The 22,398-nt window shown below is 41.0% G+C and overlaps 1 protein-coding gene across 1 annotated transcript in view; it reads left to right on the plus strand.

Moving 5' to 3' along the window:
- LOC101856223 (putative ATP-binding cassette sub-family C member 13) overlaps positions 1–22,398 on the plus strand; it is a gene marked incomplete at its 3' end in the record, with an annotated part of 39,774 nt that overhangs the window by 7,503 nt on the left and 9,873 nt on the right. Inside the window, 2 exon segments of the mRNA XM_013089409.1 lie at positions 19,637–19,718; positions 22,103–22,282. Coding sequence (XP_012944863.1) covers positions 19,686–19,718; positions 22,103–22,282 — 213 coding nt within the window.

The raw sequence follows: 22,398 nt of genomic DNA on the forward strand, positions 1-22,398 counted from the left end.
AAAAAAAAAAAAAGTTTTTGGGGGTCCTGAATCGATGAAATAGTTGTAGGAAAGGCTGAGGAAGCTAAAAATGCCTACAACTAAATTCCATAATATTGAGCCGAATTGTGACTTTGGGGTTGTAGCCCCCCCTCCCCCCACACACACCCCTCCCCCCCAAATAGCATCGCAGTGCTAACCTGGACGGTAAACCTCTACAATAAACAATGACCAGCAATATATTCCATCTGTGAGAGTCCAAATAAATGTGTTAAACTCATTTATTAGAAACAGACCCCCCCCCCCAACCAATCCCTCCAGAAAGACAAAATATAACAATAAAGCAACAGCTAAAAAAAAAACTCTAACAAAAATAATAACAAAACAAACGAAGCTCTTATCATAAAGTGGGGCGCAGATTTTCCAGATTGTCCTCTGGAATCCCAAGCACGACAATTATTGGGGGGGGGGGGGGGAGGAGAAAGAAGCGCAGCAGGAGAAGATAATGTCATTGTTAGACTGTGGTACGACATCTTGGCTCATCATTCATCCCCTTGTTGACGGAATCACGCGCATGTTGCCTATATTAACCCTATCCGTACGCCACGGGGTCATTTTGTACCCTTGGGGTTGTATTCTTCACATTTGTCTTGTACGAAGATATCTTTGTTTGAAACTTTCAGTATTTCTCAAAAAATCATTTTGACCGACTACTATGCAAAGCGTACGGATCGGATTAACGAGTAAATTTTCTCTTTGAAAGTGATGGCACAGAGTTCCCCACGTCGTATGGATACGATAGTAAAACACGACGTACGGATAGGGTTTATTATTATTGCATCGTCCTGTCCCAGACCCTAAGGACTTCTGCAAGTCAAGAGTCATGCGTCTGTAAAGACGACTCAGATCTGAAGGTGTTTTTTAATATTCTCTAACATTGTTAATATTTTAGTTTATTTTAAGAAAGAGTTTTATTGCACTTGCAATACAATAGGGTCATATAAGTGCCGAAGGTTAGAGGTGTTACAAGAGAGTAACAAACACAAAATTGTTAGTAATGAGTCAGGAATACTTTTTGAATTCCCATCCACTTTTTTTTGTGATGCCTATGTACCTTTTTGTTTTTGGTAAGTGTTTTACAGCGCTCGCAACTTCATAAGGTCCCATGAGCGCACGGGACACACAAAACATTTTCATTTGGTAGGAAATTTTTAATTTTTTTCCCCGGTTTACGCCCGAAGCCTACTCTTATCGATTTTAGCCCACCAAGGGATCTTCAACGTGCGCAACTTGCACACGGGACCTCCGAGATTTTTAGCCCTTGTCCGAGAAGGCTAGGTGTAGATCTTTCCGACCAGAAGATCAAGGATGTGACTGGAAGACAGCTGTAAGAAGGAGCCAAAGAGTAGCAGTAGAAAGGCTGCAGAAATAGTCAGGAGCCCAGAGGAGGGGGCAAAGGAGGTCAGGGGGTGGGGCAGAAAGTGGAGACGAAAGCAGACGACAGAACGTTGCTAGAGAGCAGGAAAGGAGGTGAAAGGAGACACTTTTAGAGAAGAAAATGTTTCCGTTGCCATCCGGATTCGAACCCGGGACCAATTGAATGAGAGCAGAACACCTTAACCTCTAGAGCACGAGAGCCCCTTACCATGCAGCTTTAATGAACGTGTAGGCCTACTGAAAAGCGGACGTTCACTTTCTTAACCCTATCCGTACGTCGTGATTTACTGTCGTACCCATACGACGTGAGGAACTCTATGCCACCACTTAACCCTATCCGTACGTCGTGATTTACTGTCGTACCCATACGACGTGAGGAACTCTATGCCACCACTTAACCCTATCCGTACGTCGTGATTTACTATCGTTTCCATACGACGTGAGGAACTCTATGCCACCACTTAACCCTATCCGTACGTCGTGATTTACTATCGTATCCATACCACGTGAGGAACTCTATGCCACCACTTAACCCTATCCGTACGTCGTGTTTTACTATCGTATCCATACGACGTGGGAAACTCTGTGCCACCACTTAACCCTATCCGTACGTCGTGTTTTACTATCGTATCCACACGACGTGAGGAACTCTATGCCACCACTTTCCAAAGAGGAAATTTACTCGTTAATCCGATCCGTACGCTTTGCATAGCAGTGTGTCAAAATGATTTTTGAGAAATACTAAAAGTTTCAGAGATCCTTGCGCTAGAAGTATTCTAAAATGTGAAGAATACCATCTTGGGTGTACAAAATGACCACAGGGCGTACGGATTGGGTCAACGTATCGTTTCATACTGATGTACACACATACCGATCGAAACCTACAATTTTTAAAATAAGTTCTTAAGTTCTAAGACATGAAAACCTGGCTCTGTAACGTCCATGGAAGTAGTGAATGCTACGGTCGTTTCAATTTGGAAGTCTGAAGAATGTGTGGTTTCTTCTAAAAAGTGACGCAAAGGTCAGCTCCAACATAAGTGAAGGGGTCGGAAAATAAAGAGTCTAATAATTGTCACTTTTTGCTAAAAATAGAATTATAAGTATGACGAAATGCGTAAGGGGAGACTACACAACATGACGTTTGAAGGAAATGAATGGATTGCTTTAAGCCAGAGTTGTGACTTTTACAAATTATCCAAAGTCATTGTATTTCGCAAGATGAATTTGCGCCTTAATTTTCTGACCCTCCGGATTTTATTATTATACTCTAGATGACCCGATGTCAAAGTTCAACTGATGTAATTCCCAAATAAAACTACGTCACAAAGCAAAACAAAACAAAAAGAAATACAGACAAACAGAACAACCAACAACTGAGCTCTGCCTGTAAACTGGAGCAAACACCTTCTCCAGACTGCACTCGGAAACCCACAGGAAGGGGAAAAAAGCCAATAAAAAAACAACCCAACGAAACAAAACCACAAGAACATAACAATACAAATATGGTAGATACAGTGGTCCAACTTCTAGGCTTATCTTTCTCTTGTTGACCGGTACGGGTTTTTCATTTTTTTTTTGGGGGGGGAGGGGTTGGGGGAGGGGGAGGGGGTGGTTGCTTTTTTATACCTAATAACCTCATACCAGGACTCGCAACAAACTCACGATTCCGTGACAAAGCAAGCACTCGCTCAGCCGTGCCAGCCTGGAGAAGGGTTTTGGTTTGATTCCTCACGCTTGGACCCACACACCCACATACTCTGTCTCTCTCTCCGGAATACGACGTCCAAAAACATGTATTAACGCTGGATGTAACAACACCTGGACCCACTGACACAACAGGTATTGTGCTGGAACCTCTGTTTTATTCTTTTTCGGTTATTTCTTCTATCCTTTTCTTCCCTTTCCTTTTCTTTTCTTTTCTTTTCTTTTCTTTTCTTTTATGTCTTTCTTTTTTTCTTTCTTTCACCCTTTCTTTCACCCTTTCTTTCACCCTTCCTTCCTTCCTTCCTTCCTTCCTTCCTTCCTTCCTTCCTTCCTTCCTTCCTTCCTTCCTTCCTTCCTTCCTTCCTTCCTTTCTTTCTTTCTTCCTTTATTTATTTGCTAGGGGGAGGGGTTGTTTGTACGTTTGTCTTGTGTCTCACATTGTTCGGACCGGCGTCTGTAGTGTTAAGGTATTGGCCTCTCATTCAAAGGTCCCGGGTTTGAATCTGGGTAGCGACCGAAACATTTTCTTCTCTAAAATTGTCTCCTTTACCTCCTACTTTCCTTTCTTGCAATGTTCTGTCGTCTGCTTTCGTCTCCGCTTTCTGCCCCCCACCCCTTCACCTTCTTTACTCCTCCTCTGGGCCTCTGACTCTTTTTTCAGCCTTTCAACTGCTTCTCCTTGGCTCCTTCTTACAGTTGTCTTTCAGCCACACCCCTGATCTTATGGTAGGAAAGATCTATACCTTGCCTTCTCTGACAAGGGCGAAAAATCTCGGAGGACCCGTGTGCAAGTTGCGCACGTTAAAGATCTCTTGGTGGGACCTTCATATGACCTTATGCAGTTGCGAGCGCCGTAAAACACTTACCAAGAAAAAAAAGAGGCGGGACCTCTGCCTTTAACGTCCTTCTCCGATAGTGTTTGTGTGTGCTCACATATGTGTGTGTGTGTGTGTGTGTGTGTGTGTGTGTGTGTGTATTCATGCGCGCGAGCGCGTGCGTTTGTACGCAGGCGTCAATTAAACTAAACAAACCAATGAACTCCAAATGTTAATGCCGGCCACTTCTCGTTTTCGTTTCACCATTCTCAGCACACTTGTCACCAACCCTCTTGATCGGTCACTGGGGTAGCAGTTGGAGCCATTTTAGATATCTATATCACACTTTTGATTTTATCAGTCCTTGATAAAAATGTGCTCTTCCTATTTTTTATTTTTAAAAAAAGAAACACTTCCTACCAGCAACACGGGACGGCTGTCGTCAGCGTGTCGGAAAAAAATGTTGAAGAGCTCATCTATGGCTCAAAACATATTATATCCAAAAGTTTTGAATTTAAGAAACAACCCGTTTTGGCATTTACTGGGTTTTGTCATGGCACCGTCGAGCGATGTTGTAATGAGAACACTTCAATAATGTTTTGAGTGGCAGAGAGATGTACTATAGCTTTACTGATAGGTCCTCCAAAGTATATAGCATCATTAGGACTCTTTTCAACCTGGAGAAAGACAGAGGTAAACTCGTGCATAATAATTGTTTGACATGGACTAGTTTTTAGTTAGAGTTTTACAGGGGGGCTCTCGTGACCTAGAGGTTAAGGTGTTGACCTCTCATTCAAAGGTCCCGAGTTCGAATCCGGGTAGCGATCGAAAATTTTCTTCTCTAAAATTGTCTCCTTTCACCTCTGTTCCTGCTCTAGCAATGTTCTGTCGTCTGCTTTCGTCTCCTCTTTCTGCCCCCACCCCTTCACCTCCTTTGCCCCCTCCTTTGGGCTCCAGACTCTTTCTGCAGCCTGTCTACTGCTACTCCTTGGCTCCTTCTTACTGCTTCTGGCAGTAAAGATCTACACCAAGCCTTCTCGGACAAGGGCGAAAAATCTCGGAGGTCCTGTGTGCAAGTTACGCACGCTAAAGATCCCTTGGTGGTCTAAAATCGATAAGAGTAGGCTTCGACTGCCACCCGGGCAAAATTCTAAATTTCCTACCAAATGTAAAAGTTTATTTTGTCTAGCGCGCTCATATGACCTTATGTAGTTGCGAGCGCCGTAAAACACTTACACCCCCCACCCCCAAACACACACACACACACACACACACACACACACACACACACACACACACACAAAGAGTTTTACAGCGCTCGCAACTGCACAAGGTCATATATGAACGCATGAAACATAATAAGTTGATTGCATTCTCGACAGTTCTTAGTACGGCTTCATTTGTGATCAATGAACAGATTATAATGTTTAAACATTCAGGGTAAAAATCTCAATCTAAAAATAAAAATTTACAGAATATCAAAATAGCAATATATTACATGTTTTGAATTCAGACACTATAAAAATAACAGTATATTACATTTTTTGTAGATTACAAAATCGAGAATTCTGTTGGGCTCAGCGATGGAGAACGGATCCTTCAGTGTGGTATATTTAAAATGCTTTCTTCGCCCCCCCCCCCCCCCCAAGTCTGGATATTCTGTCAAGATGTGTCTATGGGTGAAATCTGTTTCGCAACTGACACAGTGCTGTTTCTCTTCTCCCTGCAGGGGGTATTTGTGTGTCAAGGAAGTGTGTTAGATCAGCAATAGAGTAAAGATGGGATACAGCAATAACTTCGTATCAGGAAAAGAGACATTGCTGGGGGGGTGGGGGTGGGAGTGGGGGAGACTTGGGGAAGGGGAGGAGAGAGGAAAGGCAAGAGGAGGGTCAAACGTGGGTCGCTGGGACGTCAAATGCGAAAGTCACACGTACCGTAGTTTCAACTTATTTTTTCGTCCCCTTTCATTCCTATCAAATGACAGTTTTGTAGTTGGTAACTAAAAGAGAATAAACAATAAGCATTGTTCTTATAATGTCGCTATCAGACAGGATTCACAAAATTAACACAAGAATAAAGGATATGTATAAAGATCAATGAGTCCTGGTGGCCAAAGGTGTGAACCTTTATACGTAATGTGGCAGCTATTTTACTGGAGTAGACTATATGGTGGATGCTTATCATTCTGAGTAATGATGATAATAGATAGATAGATAGATAGATAGATAGATAGATAGATAGATAGATAGATAGATAGCATTTGTATAGCGCAAATCCCCGCTCATCAGCAAGCTCGAGGCGCTTCACAATCTTTACTATAACCCCAGCAGACTTGAAACCATTCTGAAACAATCTCAACTTCTTGGGAAGCATACAGTGCAAGCGACCACTTATAGGCGCTAAAACACCGACATACTGACAAGTTCTTTCTCTGTCTATGGCCGGGTACCCATTCCCACCTGAGTGAAGTGAGGAAAATTCGTGCAAAGTGTCTTTCCGAAGGACACAATGTTGGGCCCGCGGCTCGAAATCTCGAACCTGCAACCTCACGATTACGAGCCTTTCGTAGCCTTACCAAAACAAAAACAAAACAAAACCAAAAACCCAAAATAGAACAAAAACAAAACAATGTTCAGCCCCTTAAGATTACTTTCAAAATTGTCCAAGAGGGCCACCCAGCCACAGTCAAGGAGCAAAGTGGTAGTCTTAGTAGATGGGTTGACGCATTGGACTATTATTATAGAGGAGGGGGGGGGGTGATCGTTTGTATAGGTGCTTGTCTTAGACAGAGGGCCGTAAGAGCAGGTTTGACGTTACATTGACTAGACATCATATTCAAAACTTTTTCCCTCTCTCCCTCTCCCCCCTCCCCCAACTCAACTCGCTGGAAAGAATACAGAGGAGTCCTGGGTAGGTCCATTCATCCTACTCTCGTCCCCGCGTTTCTCCCTGGAGCTCCTTATTATACCCCCGCGGAGCTATGCTCCAGGCTACGGTCTCTCTCATTTATGAAAGTGAGACATCGCGGTGAAATCAGGCGCTCGTCAAAATAACAAAGTCGGAGAAATAGGCTCTTTTCCACAAGTTTGGCAATTTTTATCGAATATTTTTTTTGGGTCAAACCCTTAAAGGTACATACAAAAACATGTTTCCATGTGAATTTTACTGAAAAACGTTGATTAAAGGCACAAAATATGTCATTTTTCAGTTTTCACGGACTCTTTGGCTATTGGAGTTACCCAACTTTGGCGGCCATTTTCTCGCTTATTTCACCCCTGAAACAAGGCGACCTTGCCCTTGCCTCTCTGAATCGCAAATATCTGGACTTCTATTCAAGATAGATGCGTATTTTTTCATTGAAAGCAAAACAAAGGAACAAGTTTTCTGATGATACCAGTAACTCAACATGTCAAAAGATTGACGAGTGCCTGATTCCACCGCGATTCCTCACCCATTGAGAGAGAGAGAGACGCCCACATGCCCTACTTCCGAGCGGTCAGAAAATGATTTAGCACAGCGCTACCCAAGAATTACAAGTATGTACAAGTGTTTTGTCTGCCCAGTACGTAGGTTAGAAACCTTTGACGTTAAAAATGTTGAATTTCTAAACATGTCAAACTTTTTCCAACGCAATTCTTTGAATATCTTGATAACGACTACGAATAATCTTACGATTTTGAAAGGGCGGACACAACATTTGGTTTCTGACCTCATGGTCTTTGTAACTCAGAGCTGCCAAAAATGTCAGATTGAACTTTGTAATTCTAAGGTAACGAGAGACACTTTAAAATCACTTCAGAACACCCTATAGGATTCTGTGAGAATACCATAGAGCTCGGTCACAAAGCCATTCTTCATAATACGCTTTAACTCTTACAAGAGTAACCTTAGGCTATTTCCTGTTTTGCTATATCAAGTTTAGTGGAAAATATGAAAGGACAAAAATTTTTATCATCAAAAAGACTGGTTTCGGGCTACAAGCTTATAATACCCACCAATATTTCTTAAAATATATCGTCAGATTTGTCAACCATTTTGTTGTCTTTTGGTTCACGCTTCAGTGGGTGAATAACATTAGATTACTTCTTGCTTAACCTTATCCCAACCAAACTAAACGGATTTTCCCGGCGTCTGTTGTTGTAGAGAGGTTTGAGGCTTCGTCCCCACGCTCAGGAGACACGAGTTGGGGAGAAGTTGTGAGGCGAGTTGACAAAATGAGTTACTTCTCGAATTTTAGCAAGTGGAAATGGAAGCGTCAATTTTATAGGTTGAGTTTTTACAATTTATTAGTATGAAATTATGAAAGACATGTAAAACTTGAAGAGAATGGCATTGGTTTAGAATTGACAAACATGACCCTGGTGTTGATGTTTGGCTGATATCTCCATTCTTTAATTGAGAGAAGTGACTGGTTTTGCAAGCACTCCTCCCATTTTCTATCCACTATCTCGCTCGGTCTTTCTTTTGGGATATTGCATCTCTCCCAGCCCAGGGTGACCCTGGCACCGCCTCTAATTGATCTAAATTGTTTGATAGGAGCGTAAAAACACCTATACTAAAAACAATAATTGACTGTTTTTGTGTCCACTTAATGTCTACTCAATGCCTGCTGAAATGTCTTATCCTCTTATTATATCTTCCTTTAATGAAACTTCTCATTCTTTCGTAAGTGCCACAATCTCTTTTATCGGCTCGAATGCATGTCCCTCTGATATCCTGCATCAGGATATAATTTCTAATCGTTTCTAAAGTGCTCAATTTACTTTTATCTATATTTGAATCAGCGCAACGAATACACTTTAATGCAGTAGTTGTCAACATGTCAACAGCCAACGCCCATTTTTTGCCACCTTTAAAAGGCTTAATTATTTGTACTGCCCAACGAAGTGTCTGTAGTTTCAAGTGGCGCGTTAAATAAAACCTGTCACTACCAGGTGAAATAATGGTATTTATTTAACGCCCCTATCAACACTTCTATGTTTTTTAACAGCGAGACCTCCGAGTTAAATGTCCATCTCCGAAAGGACCGAGCCAAACAGGAAATTCGTGTAAAGTGCCTTTCCCAAGGACACGAAGTCGGGCCGAGCTGAGGCTCGAACCCCCTAACCCGCAATCTCATGATCACGAGTCTGGTAGCCTAACTACTAGGCGATGGATGCCACTTTACTACCCAGGTGCAAAAGTACTAAATCACCCACCAGTGTGTGACACTACCCAGGTTCGCAAGCATTAGTTAACCCTTTAACTAGTCAAAGGGGTAACCCTTCCAGCTCCATGCATGTATATTTTCAGCAGCGCTTGTACCTCCCACCGCCCCAAGAGCATTTGTGAGGCAGCATGGTCGAATCAGGCTCTCGTTAAAATAATCAAAGTGAAGAAACTTGCATTTTTCCGCGAGTTTGTGAATTTTTCTCAATTTTTTTTTTCTTTTTTTGGCTCAACACCTTTCATGCCCATTAAAGAACTCATTTCTGGTTGATATTTCTTAAAAACGTTGATTAAAGGCACACAAAATGTAATTTTTCAGTTACCACGGACTCTTAAGCTAAGGAAATAACTAATCTTTGGTGGCCATTTTCTCACTAATTTTACCTCTGAAAACAGGGGACCCCCACCTCCTTCTTTTCCAAATATCTCGACTTGTATTCAAGATAAATGGATGTTTTGTTCATCCAAATAAATGCAAGTGTACAAGCTTTAAGATGAAACCAATAACTCTGCATGCCCAAAAATTGACGAGAGCCTGATTCCACTATGCTGCCTCACATTTATTCTTAATTTGGGTGGAAAGGGGGGGGGGGGGGGGAGTACCGCATTTGCTCATTTTTCGAAATTAGTGAACCTAATTAAACTCTAATTTTCATAATGTTTGTTTATTTACCTTTAAACTGTGTAACGTATTATTATCTATATCTCATTACAAAGATACTACATCGGTTTTTTTAGAATTCATGTCTTATTTTCTGAAATACTGCTGTACTGGCTGGGACCGGGGTTCAGGAGTGTACACAAATGGCTGGGGCTGGAAGGGTGCATTTGCACTTGCATGATTTCCCGAAGCATTTTTTTCAACTAGTATTTTACAGCAATTAAACACAATTAGGTCATACAAGTTCTGAAGAGTCGAGGTGTTACAAAAGATAAACAAATTGAAAAAAGGAGGAGAGATGATATGGGTGATAAATGTTTGACAGGAGAGAAGGAGCAAACTACACCCGAGCATCCACCAACCACTAAACGATTTCCCGAAGCTCGTGATAATATTATTACGCAACTCCTGTTTATCTGCTCCAATCATTCAGATCCGTCTGGTGTGCGTGAACCAATAAATGTACATAAGTTATAGATGCTGTACTTTTCTGTACTTGACACAGGAGAACTTTGTGCACGCGGCTCGGCAGTTTCTGCAGTAAAGAAGAGGAAATTCAAAAAAATAGTTTACATTATGAGTGAAAGGCACCCCCACAACCCCCCCCCCCCGACCTCCACCCCTCCAACTCCCAACTGGCAACACCCCCCCCCCTCTCCTCGACCCAAGGAAACAACAATACCCCTCCCATTTTTCCCAAACTAAGTAATGACAGTCCCCATACCCCCTTCCCCCTTAGAAAAAAATAAAGAAATTAAAGAAAAATAAGAGAATAGAATAGACAGATAGACACAAACACTATTTTAAAACAACACTTCCCGCTCCGCTCCCCCCCCCCTCCCCCCTTGAAAAAAGAAAGACAAGGAATGACGACTAGAGAAAAGCAAGAGAGAACAAAATGTGAGGCAGCATGGTGGAATCAGGCTCTCGTCAAAATAATCAAAATGAACAAACTTGCATTTTTCTGCAGGTTTGTGAATTTTTATCAAATTTTTGTTTTTTTAGCTCAACATCTTTCATGCCCATTAAAGAACTCTTTTCTGTGCGGATTTTTCATAAAAGCATTAATTAAAGGCACAAAAAATGTAAATTTTCAGTTTCCACGGACTCTAAAGCTAAGGAAATAACTGATATTTGGCGGCCATTTTCTCACTAATTTTACCTCTGACCCCCACCTCTTTCATTCGCAAATATCTCGACCTGTATTCAAGATAAATGAATGCTTTGTTCATTGAAATAAAGACAAGTGAACAAGCTTTAAGATGATACCAATAACTTTACATGTCCCAAAACTGACGAGAGCCTGATTCCACCGCGCTCCCTTACAAATAAAGTAGTCCAAAAAGAAAGAGAAAAGACAGAAAATGAAAGATAATAACTTGAAACGGTAACAAAGAAAGCACAAGATGAAAGTAGGCCTTGGTAATCCTAGAAAATAATGATGATAATAATAATAATGACTTAGAAGAGTATATATAACTTTATACATTATATAAAAAAACCCCGCTCGTTCTACTATCGACTTTTGATGTGACACCGAGTGATCACCATCACTTGACTGCCTCTCCCGATACCCGGCGCTATCCATCCATCCACCCCACTTATTGTTAAGCTATCTCGACTGTCAACAACCAAAAATAAAACTGACCTAGACCCACGACTCCCGTGTCAACAGCAAGCAATAATATGCCTCATTCAGCGTCTCGTCCGTCATGTGATGGTGTCCGTCATTATAAAGTCTGATTACTCTGACCTGGTTTGATGTTCACAGTGTTGATCTTGGTATGGATCATTATAAAGTCTGATTACTCAGACCCGGTTTGATGTTCGCAGTGTTGATTTTGGTATGGATCATTCCTGCTACGTACTCAGTATAGCCGTGACTGGATTGACGGATTTCTAATTATGTAAAAACCTCATTTTGACATAGATGCTCAGCCCAAGTACACTGTAAAGCTGTGATTGATTCGCAGGATTTCTGATTAGGTGAATACTTTCTTTTGACATGCTAACCTTGCTACATAATATTCTACTTTGTGCGACGATTTCATTGGACTTCTAATTATGCAAATCTCTCACTTCGACATCATGATCCTACAATGTACTTTATATAGCCCTGACTGATTCACCGGATTTCTAATTAGGTGAAGTTTTGCTTAATTTTGACATAATGACTTTGCTTCCTACTGTATAATATAGCCGTGAATGGTTTGCTAGATTTCTAATTAGGCAAATGCCTCGTTTTGACATATTAACCTTGCGTTGCATTCTAAATAGCCGTGATTGGTTCGCCGAATTTCTAATTAGGCAAATCTTACATTATTTTGACTTACTAACTTTGCTACGTATTCTACCTATAATAGCCGTGACGGTTTTGCTGAGCTTTTAAAAGTAAGCAAATACGTCATCTTGACGTAATGATCCTGCGATGTACTCTAATTAGGTGAAAACTTTCTTTTGCCACACTAGCCTGGAGACGTATTCCATATATGGCCGTGACTGATTCTCCAGATTTCTTATTAGGTCAATGTTGCCTCATTTTGACATACTGACCTTGCTTCCCACTGTATAATACTAACCTTGGTTCGTACTCTATATAGCCGCGACTGACTCGCCAGTTTTCTAATTAGGAAAATACTTTCTTGTGACACGCTAACCTTGCTACATATTCCACTTCATGCAACGATTTCCCTGGACTTCTAATTACGCAAATACCTCACTTTGACATAATGTAGAATGTACTTTGTATAGCCGTGACTGATTCATCGGCTTTCTAAGTAAGGTAAATTTTAATGTTGCCTCATTTTGACATAATGTAGAATGTACTTTGTATAGCCGTGACTGATTCACCGGGTTTCTAATTAGGTAAATTTTAATGTTGCCTCATTTTGACATAATGACCTTGCTTCCTACTGTATAATATAGCCGTGACTGACTTGCTAGATTTCTATTTACGTGAATACTTTCTTTTGACATAGCCTACCAACCTTGCTGCGTATTCCACCTAGCGTGACGGTTTCAATGGATTTCTGGTTAGGCAAAAGCCTCATTTTGACATAATGATCCTGCAATGTACTTTAGCTGTGACAGATTCGCCGGATTTCTAACTAGGTAAATACCACATTTTGACAAACCTCAACACAGCATCAACTCCCCTGTAATGTATGTACTTTTCAAATGGAATATCCTCCTTAATTGGTTCTTTTGTGCTTGTATGTATTTTTTCTCTGTTGACGTAAATTTTCCAAGATTAAGCAAGCTCATGTGCGACTGGTAGATAGAAAGATAGGTCGTTTTTTTTGTTTTGTATTTTTTTTGGAAAGTGTTTTACGGCGCTCGCAACTGCATAAGATCATATGAGCGCGCGAGACATGAAACATTTTCAGTTGATAGGAAATTTTGAATTTTGCCTGGTTGGCGGCCGAAGCCTACTCTTAGACCTCAAAGGGATCTTTAACTTGCACAGCTTGCACACTGATCCTCCGAGATTTTTCGCCCTTGTCCGAGAAGCCTAGGTGTAGATCTTTCCTACCAGAAGATCAGGAGTGTGGCTGAACGACAGCAATGGGAAGGAGCCATGGAGTGGCAGTAGAAAGGCTGCAGAAAGAGTCAGGAAGAAAGTGGAGACGTATATAAAATATAATATAATATATATATATATATATATATATATATATATATATATATATATATATATATATATATATATATACTATATAATATACTCTTTATCATTTTAACTTCACACCTCATATTAAAGACAATATCTTGATTAATACTTAACGAATCAGTCTGAAAATTTTAGATAAGACAGTACAGTCATTTTACAGCATGGGAAATGCGTGGAATGCAAAGCTAAGAATGTTTTTGATGTTCAATTTTGAACTTGTAGTTATCAGGGGTCAAAATGAAAAGTGACAGCTTTTTTCAGTAACTTGTGATAACATCTGGCGATGTCACGTCTTGACGTCGTCGACGCATGGACGGGATGAATCGAGGTATTGTCTATTATAGAGGGATAATATTCCACTCCTCAATTAAGGCTTGTTCTAACTGAGCAAGGGGTATGGGGCTAGCGTGGTGTTGCATGAATGTCGTGATTTAAAATGCCCCGCAAAATACCGCAAATGGTCAATTTGGATTGGAATTTGGTTATGCCTAAATGCACTGGTCATGGGTGCAGGAGAGGAATGTCGCTAGTTTTGAGAAATTGATTTGTCACAACAGGCTTATGAGCAGGTGCATTAGCATGCATGAATACTTGTCCATGGGCTTGATTTTGAAAGAAAAGTACATTGGGCTCGAGAACTGGGTTGATTTGGACTTGGCCATCACACGCGACGTTGTGGCCAGTGAAGTCTGTGCTGGATGTGATGGGACTGCAGTTTTATGCGACAGATAAGGCTGTTTTGCACGAAGGTTTCTATGTTTCAAACGAAGAAGAAGAACGGTCATGAAAAAGTTCGGACTGTCATTTCTAAGTCTTTTCGACTCATCCTGGGCCTTTGTTTGTCAGTTGAAATTGATTTCTCAAGCGTTGTGTTAGGATGAATGAGCCCACCCTCCGTTTTGTCTATCTGCGTTTTACTCGCTTGGGTCTGTCTTTTGAAAGCCTATCGTTGCCATGTGATCCCATGTGGCATACGCAGTGTGTCTGTTCACGTTGAACCTTCTCGCGACTAACGATAGTGGAGTGCCCACATAAAGCCTTTCAGTGATGTAGTTTCTTTCTGATTCATTCAGCCGAAGCATGGGGAATCGAAAAAGAGAAACCACTTTTATATGTGGCGAAAAATTTGGAAGGAGTTCAACTTTGCGTGTGTAGTTTTTGTTTTTTAAAGTTACCAAAACATTTTCACCGTATTTGACAAAAGTCAAAACCACGTGAATGACATCGTAAGACGAAACGATAGACCAATGCATCATAGTAAGTACAGAACACAAACGATAATGAACTTACGAGACATGTAAAAATTTCAAATTAATTGGAAATGTAGTTTTTGAGCTACACGCTTTTAAAATGTGTGAAATTAAAAATGTCAATGAGTATACGTATACATTATATATATTACATATATATGTCATGTATGCTAGTGTGTATGTGCGTGTGTGCGTGTGTGTGTGTGTGTGAGTGTGTTTGTGCGTGCACGCGTGCGTGCGTGCGTGCATGCGTGCGTGCGTGTGTGTGTGTGTGTGTGTGTGTGTGTGTGTGTGTGTGTGTGTGTGTGTGTGGTGTGGTGTGGTGTGTGTGCGAGTGCGAGTGTGTGTGTAAGTGTAAGTATTAATCGTACAATTTCCTACCATGCAAGCCACCAATAATGTTAAATAACAAGGAGGTAGATACTAATAGACGACTCCGACATACCATGACAGCACGGTGTGTGATTTGAACTGACCGAATCAACCTCCACCTTTAAACATGACTGATGAGTGTTTTATCGCCAGTGCCTAGTCTAATGACATACGGTGCCAACTGTCACATTTTATTAGTCAGAAGGGTTATGAAGCATAGTGAATGTAGATCTAGACAGTTACTGTTCGGACCTCTCAATTATTTTGTACTTGAGAATTGTACAACTTATTTTCTTTCAAAGATTGTCTACAGTGAATGTAGACAGTTACTGTTCGTCTACAGTGAATGTAGACAGTTACTGTTCGTCTACAGTGAATGTAGACAGTTACTGTTCGTCTACAGTGAATGTAGACAGTTACTGTTCGTCTACAGTGAATGTAGACAGTTACTGTTCGTCTACAGTGAATGTAGACAGTTACTGTTCGTCTACAGTGAATGTAGACAGTTACTGTTCGTCTACAGTGAATATAGACAGTTACTGTTCGTCTACAGTGAATGTAGACAGTTACTGTTCGTCTACAGTGAATATAGACAGTTACTGTTCGTCTACAGTGAATGTAGACAGTTACTGTTCGTCTACAGTGAATATAGACAGTTACTGTTCGTCTACAGTGAATATAGACAGTTACTGTTCGTCTACAGTGAATGTAGACAGTTACTGTTCGTCTACAGTGAATATAGACAGTTACTGTTCGTCTACAGTGAATATAGACAGTTACTGTTCGTCTACAGTGAATGTAGACAGTTACTGTTCGTCTACAGTGAATGTAGACAGTTACTGTTCGGACCTCACAATTATTTTGTACTTGTAGACATAAATGTATTTTCTTTTCAAGATTGTGGTCTACGTAGTAAAGGCGTCTCTACAGTGGACTGACCTGACGTTCGTTGAGGAAAATACACTATGTTGGTAGTTAAAATTGGCAGGAGAGGTCATTTATATATATTTATATATTTATTCAATGTATACTGTTATATTTTATCACACACATGATATGTATATTTTCATAAAACTCACAAACACACACACACACTCGCACACACACACACACACACACACACACACACACACACACACACACACACACACACACACACACAAAGAGAGAGAGAGACAGAGAGAGAGGCAGAGAGAGACAGAGAGAGACAGAGAAAGAGAAAGAGAGACAGAGAGAGAGGCAGGGAGAGACAGAGAGAGACAGAGAGTAACAGAGAGAGACAGAGAGAGAGAAAGAGAGAGAGAGAGACAGAGAGAGACAGAGAGAGAGAGAGAGAGAGGGCGGTGGTTAATAAATTACCAAGTTCGTTCGTTCGACGGTCATTCAGTTAACTACTTCGTTGTATGCAAGGAGCAAGTTGTCAACAAGTCGTCTCTCTTCCCCTTCCATAAATGACGCCATACTTCTAAGCCGTGTCATGAGTGGAGATTTCATTGTGTGTACAAGGCCTTATGGTAAGTTGGCTTGTGGCGTCGGTGGCCTAGTGGTTAGGCTCTCGGACTCGCAACCGTAAGGTCGTGGGTTCGAATCCCGTCATGGACCCAACGTTGAGTCCTTGGGAAAGGCACTTTACACGAATTTTCCTCACTTCACCAAGGTGGGAATGGGTACTCAGCTATAGACAGCGAAAGATCTTGTCAGTGTGTTAGTGTTTGAGCGCTTAATCAGCTGTTTGCACTGTATGCTTTCTGGGAAGCTGAGAAAGTTTCGGAGTGTTCTATGGTCTGCTGGGGTAATGATATAGTGTAAAGCGCATAGAGCCTGCTGTTGAGCGGGGATATGCGCTATACAAATGCTATCTATTATAATTTAGCTGTGTAATAAGTAAGCTTGTTAGTTCGGTAGGTTATTGCGTAATGAGTCACATAGTTAGTTTGGTAGTTAATTGCACAACAAGCGAATTGGTTAATTTGGTAGTTAATCGCTCCCTAACTGATTAGTTTGGTAGTTCATTGCGCAACAAGCGACTTGGTTAATTTGGTAGTTAATCGCTCCCTAACTGATTAGTTTGGTAGTTCATTGCGCAACAAGCGAATTGGTTAATTTGGTAGTTAATCGCTCCCTAACTGATTAGTTTGGTAGTTCATTGCGCAACAAGCGAATTGGTTAATTTGGTAGTTAATCGCTCCCTAACTGGTTACACTTTTCCTTTAGACTATATCCCCCAAAACAGAGACTCCAAAATGGTTTTTTTTTCTTAGATTTCACAGTAGTTGGACGTTCCTTCTCGCACCTCTTTGATCAATAAAACACTCCTTCTCCTGCCATTCTGAGCGCTTGCGTTGTTTTGATTCCAAGCCAGATTTCAGTGTTTTGTTATCATCTTCAGTAAGGTCTTCCCCTTCGGTTCTTTTGCCTCTACCTTTGCTTCCACTGAGAATCATTCCATTCTACCTTTGCTTCCACTGAGAATCATTCCATTCTACCTTTGCTTCCACTGAGAATCATTCCATTCTACCTTTGCTTCCACTGAGAATCATTACATTCTACCTTTGCTTCCACTGAGAATCATTACATCTATGTTGCTCTAGAGAATCGTGGTGTTTGGTTCGCTCAAAGTAGAACAGTTTCAGGTTTGTTTTGTTTTGTTTTAGTAAGGTTTTACGGCGCTCGCAACTGCGCAAGGTCATATGAGCGCCAAGGGGTGGATGTCAACAGAGAAGTCCAAAGGGGGAATTAGTCTTACTCTGCTCACCTCTCTAGCCTCAACAGGAAAAAGTCTGCTTCGACTATCAAGGCACCCCGGAAATAGCAGTTCCCACGAGTGTGACAAACATGCAAATGAAGTAGAGAAAAATGACGACAGTAAGGATGAGGAAAGAAAAAGTGACATTTCCCCCATGTTGTTCCGGCACAGTATGAGCATGACATTGATGAATCGGCCCATTTACAATTCTACTGTGCATAAGAACATGGTAATACCCACCCTTTGGGAATGGGGTAAAGACACTTCAGTCAGTAGTACTACCCAGGTGGGGGACAGTTTCAGGTTTATTACGTTCTTGGGCAGTGCTGGTGTTCCTACAGCAAGCTGTTCTACCTCGTACTTCTTCGTTCTTTATTTTCTTTCTCCACGATATTCGTTGAGTTTTTAGAATTCTGCTGCACTTTGAAATTCAACACCACCAATATGCTATTTTTATAACGTGACCTACTTTATAAACTGGCCTAACTAGTATTACTCATGAGAAAGAATAAAAGGTAAAGACTCAAAAGATTAGATTTCAAACACAATAAAAAAAATGGAACCTTGTATTTTTTAAATCACCAGTACAATACTAGTCCTAATTTTAAGCCCAAGGCTCTCAAAACAGCCCACCCGTACACTTGACTGTCTCGTTCAAGATAACAGTGTCATCAATATGATTGTGACGCGATGATTGAACCAAATGCACTTACCTGTGATGTCTTTTAAGTGCATGTGACCACTGAATGATGAACGCCGCCGAGACCCACATACAAGGGATTTGGCTTTTTTCTTTCTGTCAGGTTCTTTTTTTTTTCTTTAAAAAAAAAGAAGTATTTTCGTGGTTAAGTCTTACAAGCTGCTTTTTTACTTTCTATTAGTTAGCTGTTGTTTTTTTAAATTATAAAGTATTTTCTTTGTTAAGTGTTACAAGCTATTTTTTTACTTTCTGTTAGTTTTTTTTTATAGACAAAATATTTTCGTGGTTAAGAGGTAACACTTAGCGTCACAAGCTATTGTTTTTTCCTTGCTGTCAGGTTTATTAGTTTTAGATAAAGTACTTTCATGATGACGTATTTGACAGACTATTTTTTTCTTTCTGTAAAATTCATTTTTTTTAAGACAAAGTATTTTCATGATGAAGTGTGACAAGCTATTTGGTGCAGTGTGAGTTCAAACAGTACAAGTTGTTGTGGTGGTCCAAGGGACTGTGGGTTCACGTTGACGGTCGTTTGTTTCTGTTGCTGATGGTGTGCTGCGGACAACAGCAACAATAAACACAGCAACAAAAGTGATAGTGGAAACAACTACGATGATGACAGTAGCTATAATTGAAACAGGAACATCATCAAATAAAGCTGCAGCAACAACAACAACAACAGCAACAACAAGAACAACAACAGCAACAGCAAAATCACAACGGCATCAAAAAAATTATCAAACCTATTCGAGTACGACAAAAAGAAAGACAAATGATCGGATTAATTCTGTTCCCATGATACTACCAACAATTCCCATGGATTCCGAGTCCACCTTGAATATTGCAAAAAGCAGAGTCGACAATGAATGTTGAGAAAAGCATTGTCGGGGAACCTGCTCTAACGGCCATCTGTCCAAGACAATCGCCTATACAAACGATCACTCCTCCCCCCCCCCTCTTGTGTTTGTTTTGTATTATAATGACACTGGCCAAGACGTCCACCTGTCTAAGACAACCACCTTTCTCCTCCATCCGTGGACGATTTCGACGGTACATCAAAAGGGATCATTCTTTCTGTGTGTGTTTCTTTTCAGAGGCTCCAGCTGACGCCCGATGTAAACATTACATTTGCCGCTCCTGAAAATGGTGGAATTTTGTCATGGGGAGCGGTTCTGGGTAAGTAATAAATATCTTTTTTTTAAAAATATATAAGTCGTATTTTTACCCCCCCCCCCCCCCAATCAACGAACCGTGACTTGGACAAAAAGGTGACATACTTCAATACATTATAAGGACAGACTCCTATTTCCCCAGTCTACTTTCTAAAACGCCCACTTATAACAGAAAGGTTCCTTTCATGGGTCTTATTCACATTAAACATAATTTAACTTTTAAGAATATAATTATGCAGAGTGCCTTCATTATACCGCTGGCCTGCTATTGTCCAGGTAGGATTGTGTCCTAATTACCAGGGGCAAGAGCGTCCATATAAGTCATTCATACCATCATTGACACATTAAAGCTATTCAGTTATTGCTAGGTGGGTGAGGATAACGCAATTGTGTACGCCCATCTAATTATGACTATTCATGTGTGGGCGTCTGTTTATGTAAATGTGTGTGTGTGTGTGTGTTTGTTTGTGTGTGTTTGAGTGTGTGTTTGTGTGTGTGTGTGTTTGTGTGTTTGTGTGCGTGTGTCTGTGTGTGTTTGTGTGTGTGTGTGTCCCCGTGGGTGTTTGTATGTGTGTGTGTGTGTGTGTGTGTGTGTGTGTGTGTGTGTGTGTTTGTGTGTGTGTGTGTGTGTGTTGACGTGCGTGTGCGCATTTACCATGCCGCAACACATGTGTCTGTGTTGAAATCAGTAAGATATTACATTATGTACCTTATCTTATCCGATGTCCAGAAGACCCTTCCTAAAACGTCACTGAACCTAATTCGTAGACACAGTCACCCGGGTACAAAGGCATGGATTCACGTGGGGTGTAACTGACTACGGGCGGTTTGCGGAGATACTTATTGAGGGTTTTCACAGCTTTAACATCTTGACAACGTGCACTTTGATCTTTCGACAACGCTTGAAGACGCCCTGCTCTGAAGAATAATCGTGAATCGTGCTGACAACATGAGTCACTTCTCGCATTCCACAGAAGGTCATATTGGCTAAAAATCGACACTAGGGTCAAATTTGTAGATTTTCAATTGATGGCATATTCTCTAAGTATAATAAGCTTTTTACTATTTCATACTTATTAAATAGTACAATCTTCACCTTTAAGCGTGGTATACCTATTTCCATAGTGCTCGAATCCATGAAGTTACTCATTTTATCAACACGCTTCACAATATAGTTCAGTTCAGGCAGATTTTTAAAATCTGTTTTGTTACATGAACCCCCAAAAGCCTAGCAACAACGTGAACATTATGAGGTGTGCAAATTTGTGTTTCTGATATGTGTATGATAGTTCGCAACGTGCCACAACATTACCTATGCTCTGCTGCTGATCAGATACCTTATTCTAATGTGTTCGCTACAGCCTTTCAGAATCGACCTGACCAGTCTGTTGTAATTAAGTTGAAAACTGAGATTTTGCCCTCTGAATGTACCAGCGTATGAGAGACGAACGGTATTTAAAAATAATCCCAAAACATGTGTCTACATTTGCTGATAATTTTATTTACTAAAATTAGAATAGCCAATACTACAATACTCTGTAAATACAGCTTCTCTGGCTAGGACCCCCCCCACACACACACACATAACAAACCAACAACATCAACAGCATGAAACAAAACCACACAACACAACACTGCACGACATAAAGCAAAACATAACAAACGAAACAAAACAAAACCCCGCGATGTACGAAGTCCGCGAAATATGAACCGTGGTAACAATAATAATAATATGTCGAGGAAATACATGTACTGAGGCTCACTTGATTTCTCTCGTTCTTCGACAGGACACAATATTATTACGCTTACTCGCTTACTTATTTACTTCCTCTCTCCCTGTACCGTCTGTAAACTCTTCATTATTATTTGTAATAAATTTCGTCTATTTTCCTGCCCTTATCAAGACACAGGCTTACTTACTTACCTATCTCCGCCACTAGTCAACGCGTCATTATAAATCAATGTTTATTTCCCCGGCATTATGGGGGGACACAGGCTTGCTTACTTACCTCCCTCAACCCGCAGTATCTATCCGGAGACGTCTCCGACAGAAATAGACCAATCAAAATGCTTTGTGCCTCCGGACCAAGTAAAAAAATCGGGGAGGGGGGGGCTATTTTAACCCATAATTAGATATTTTGCAGTTAGGTTTGAAATTTGAAATTTTCTTGAAAATTATTGATTTACGACAGTTTTTATGGCTATAAGTGTGATCTGCAGCAAACAATAAGCAGTTTGACCCCCAAAGCAGTGCACCTGTGTGCGGGAGTACGTCTCTCCGAATAGTTCCTTGGTGCTCGCCGGAGACGTCTTCGAATATCTTCTGCGCCCTCAACTACCAGTCAACACGTCATTATAAATCAATGTTTATTTCCGCGCCATTATCAGGACACAGGCTTGACGTGGACCAACAACTCCTGGCCTCAGTTCACCGACTGTTTCCGGTACAGCGTCCTTGAACTCTTCCCCTGCGTCTGGCTATGGGTGACGTCAGCCCCCTACGTCTGCTACCTGTTCTCCCAACCCAGACGTCACATGTCCCAGAGACGGCTCTTCTTGGCTCGACTCGTGAGTTGGGGGCCGGGCTGGGTTTTTTGGAGAGGGGTGGGTTGTATTTTTTCTTCTCTTCTCCTTTTTAAAGATATTATTTAGATCTTGTGTGTAAATACAACTTCTCTGGCTAG

This window comes from Aplysia californica, unplaced genomic scaffold (genome assembly GCF_000002075.1).
Source record: "Aplysia californica isolate F4 #8 unplaced genomic scaffold, AplCal3.0 scaffold00945, whole genome shotgun sequence".
NCBI classification, from domain to species: Eukaryota; Metazoa; Mollusca; class Gastropoda; order Aplysiida; family Aplysiidae; genus Aplysia; species Aplysia californica.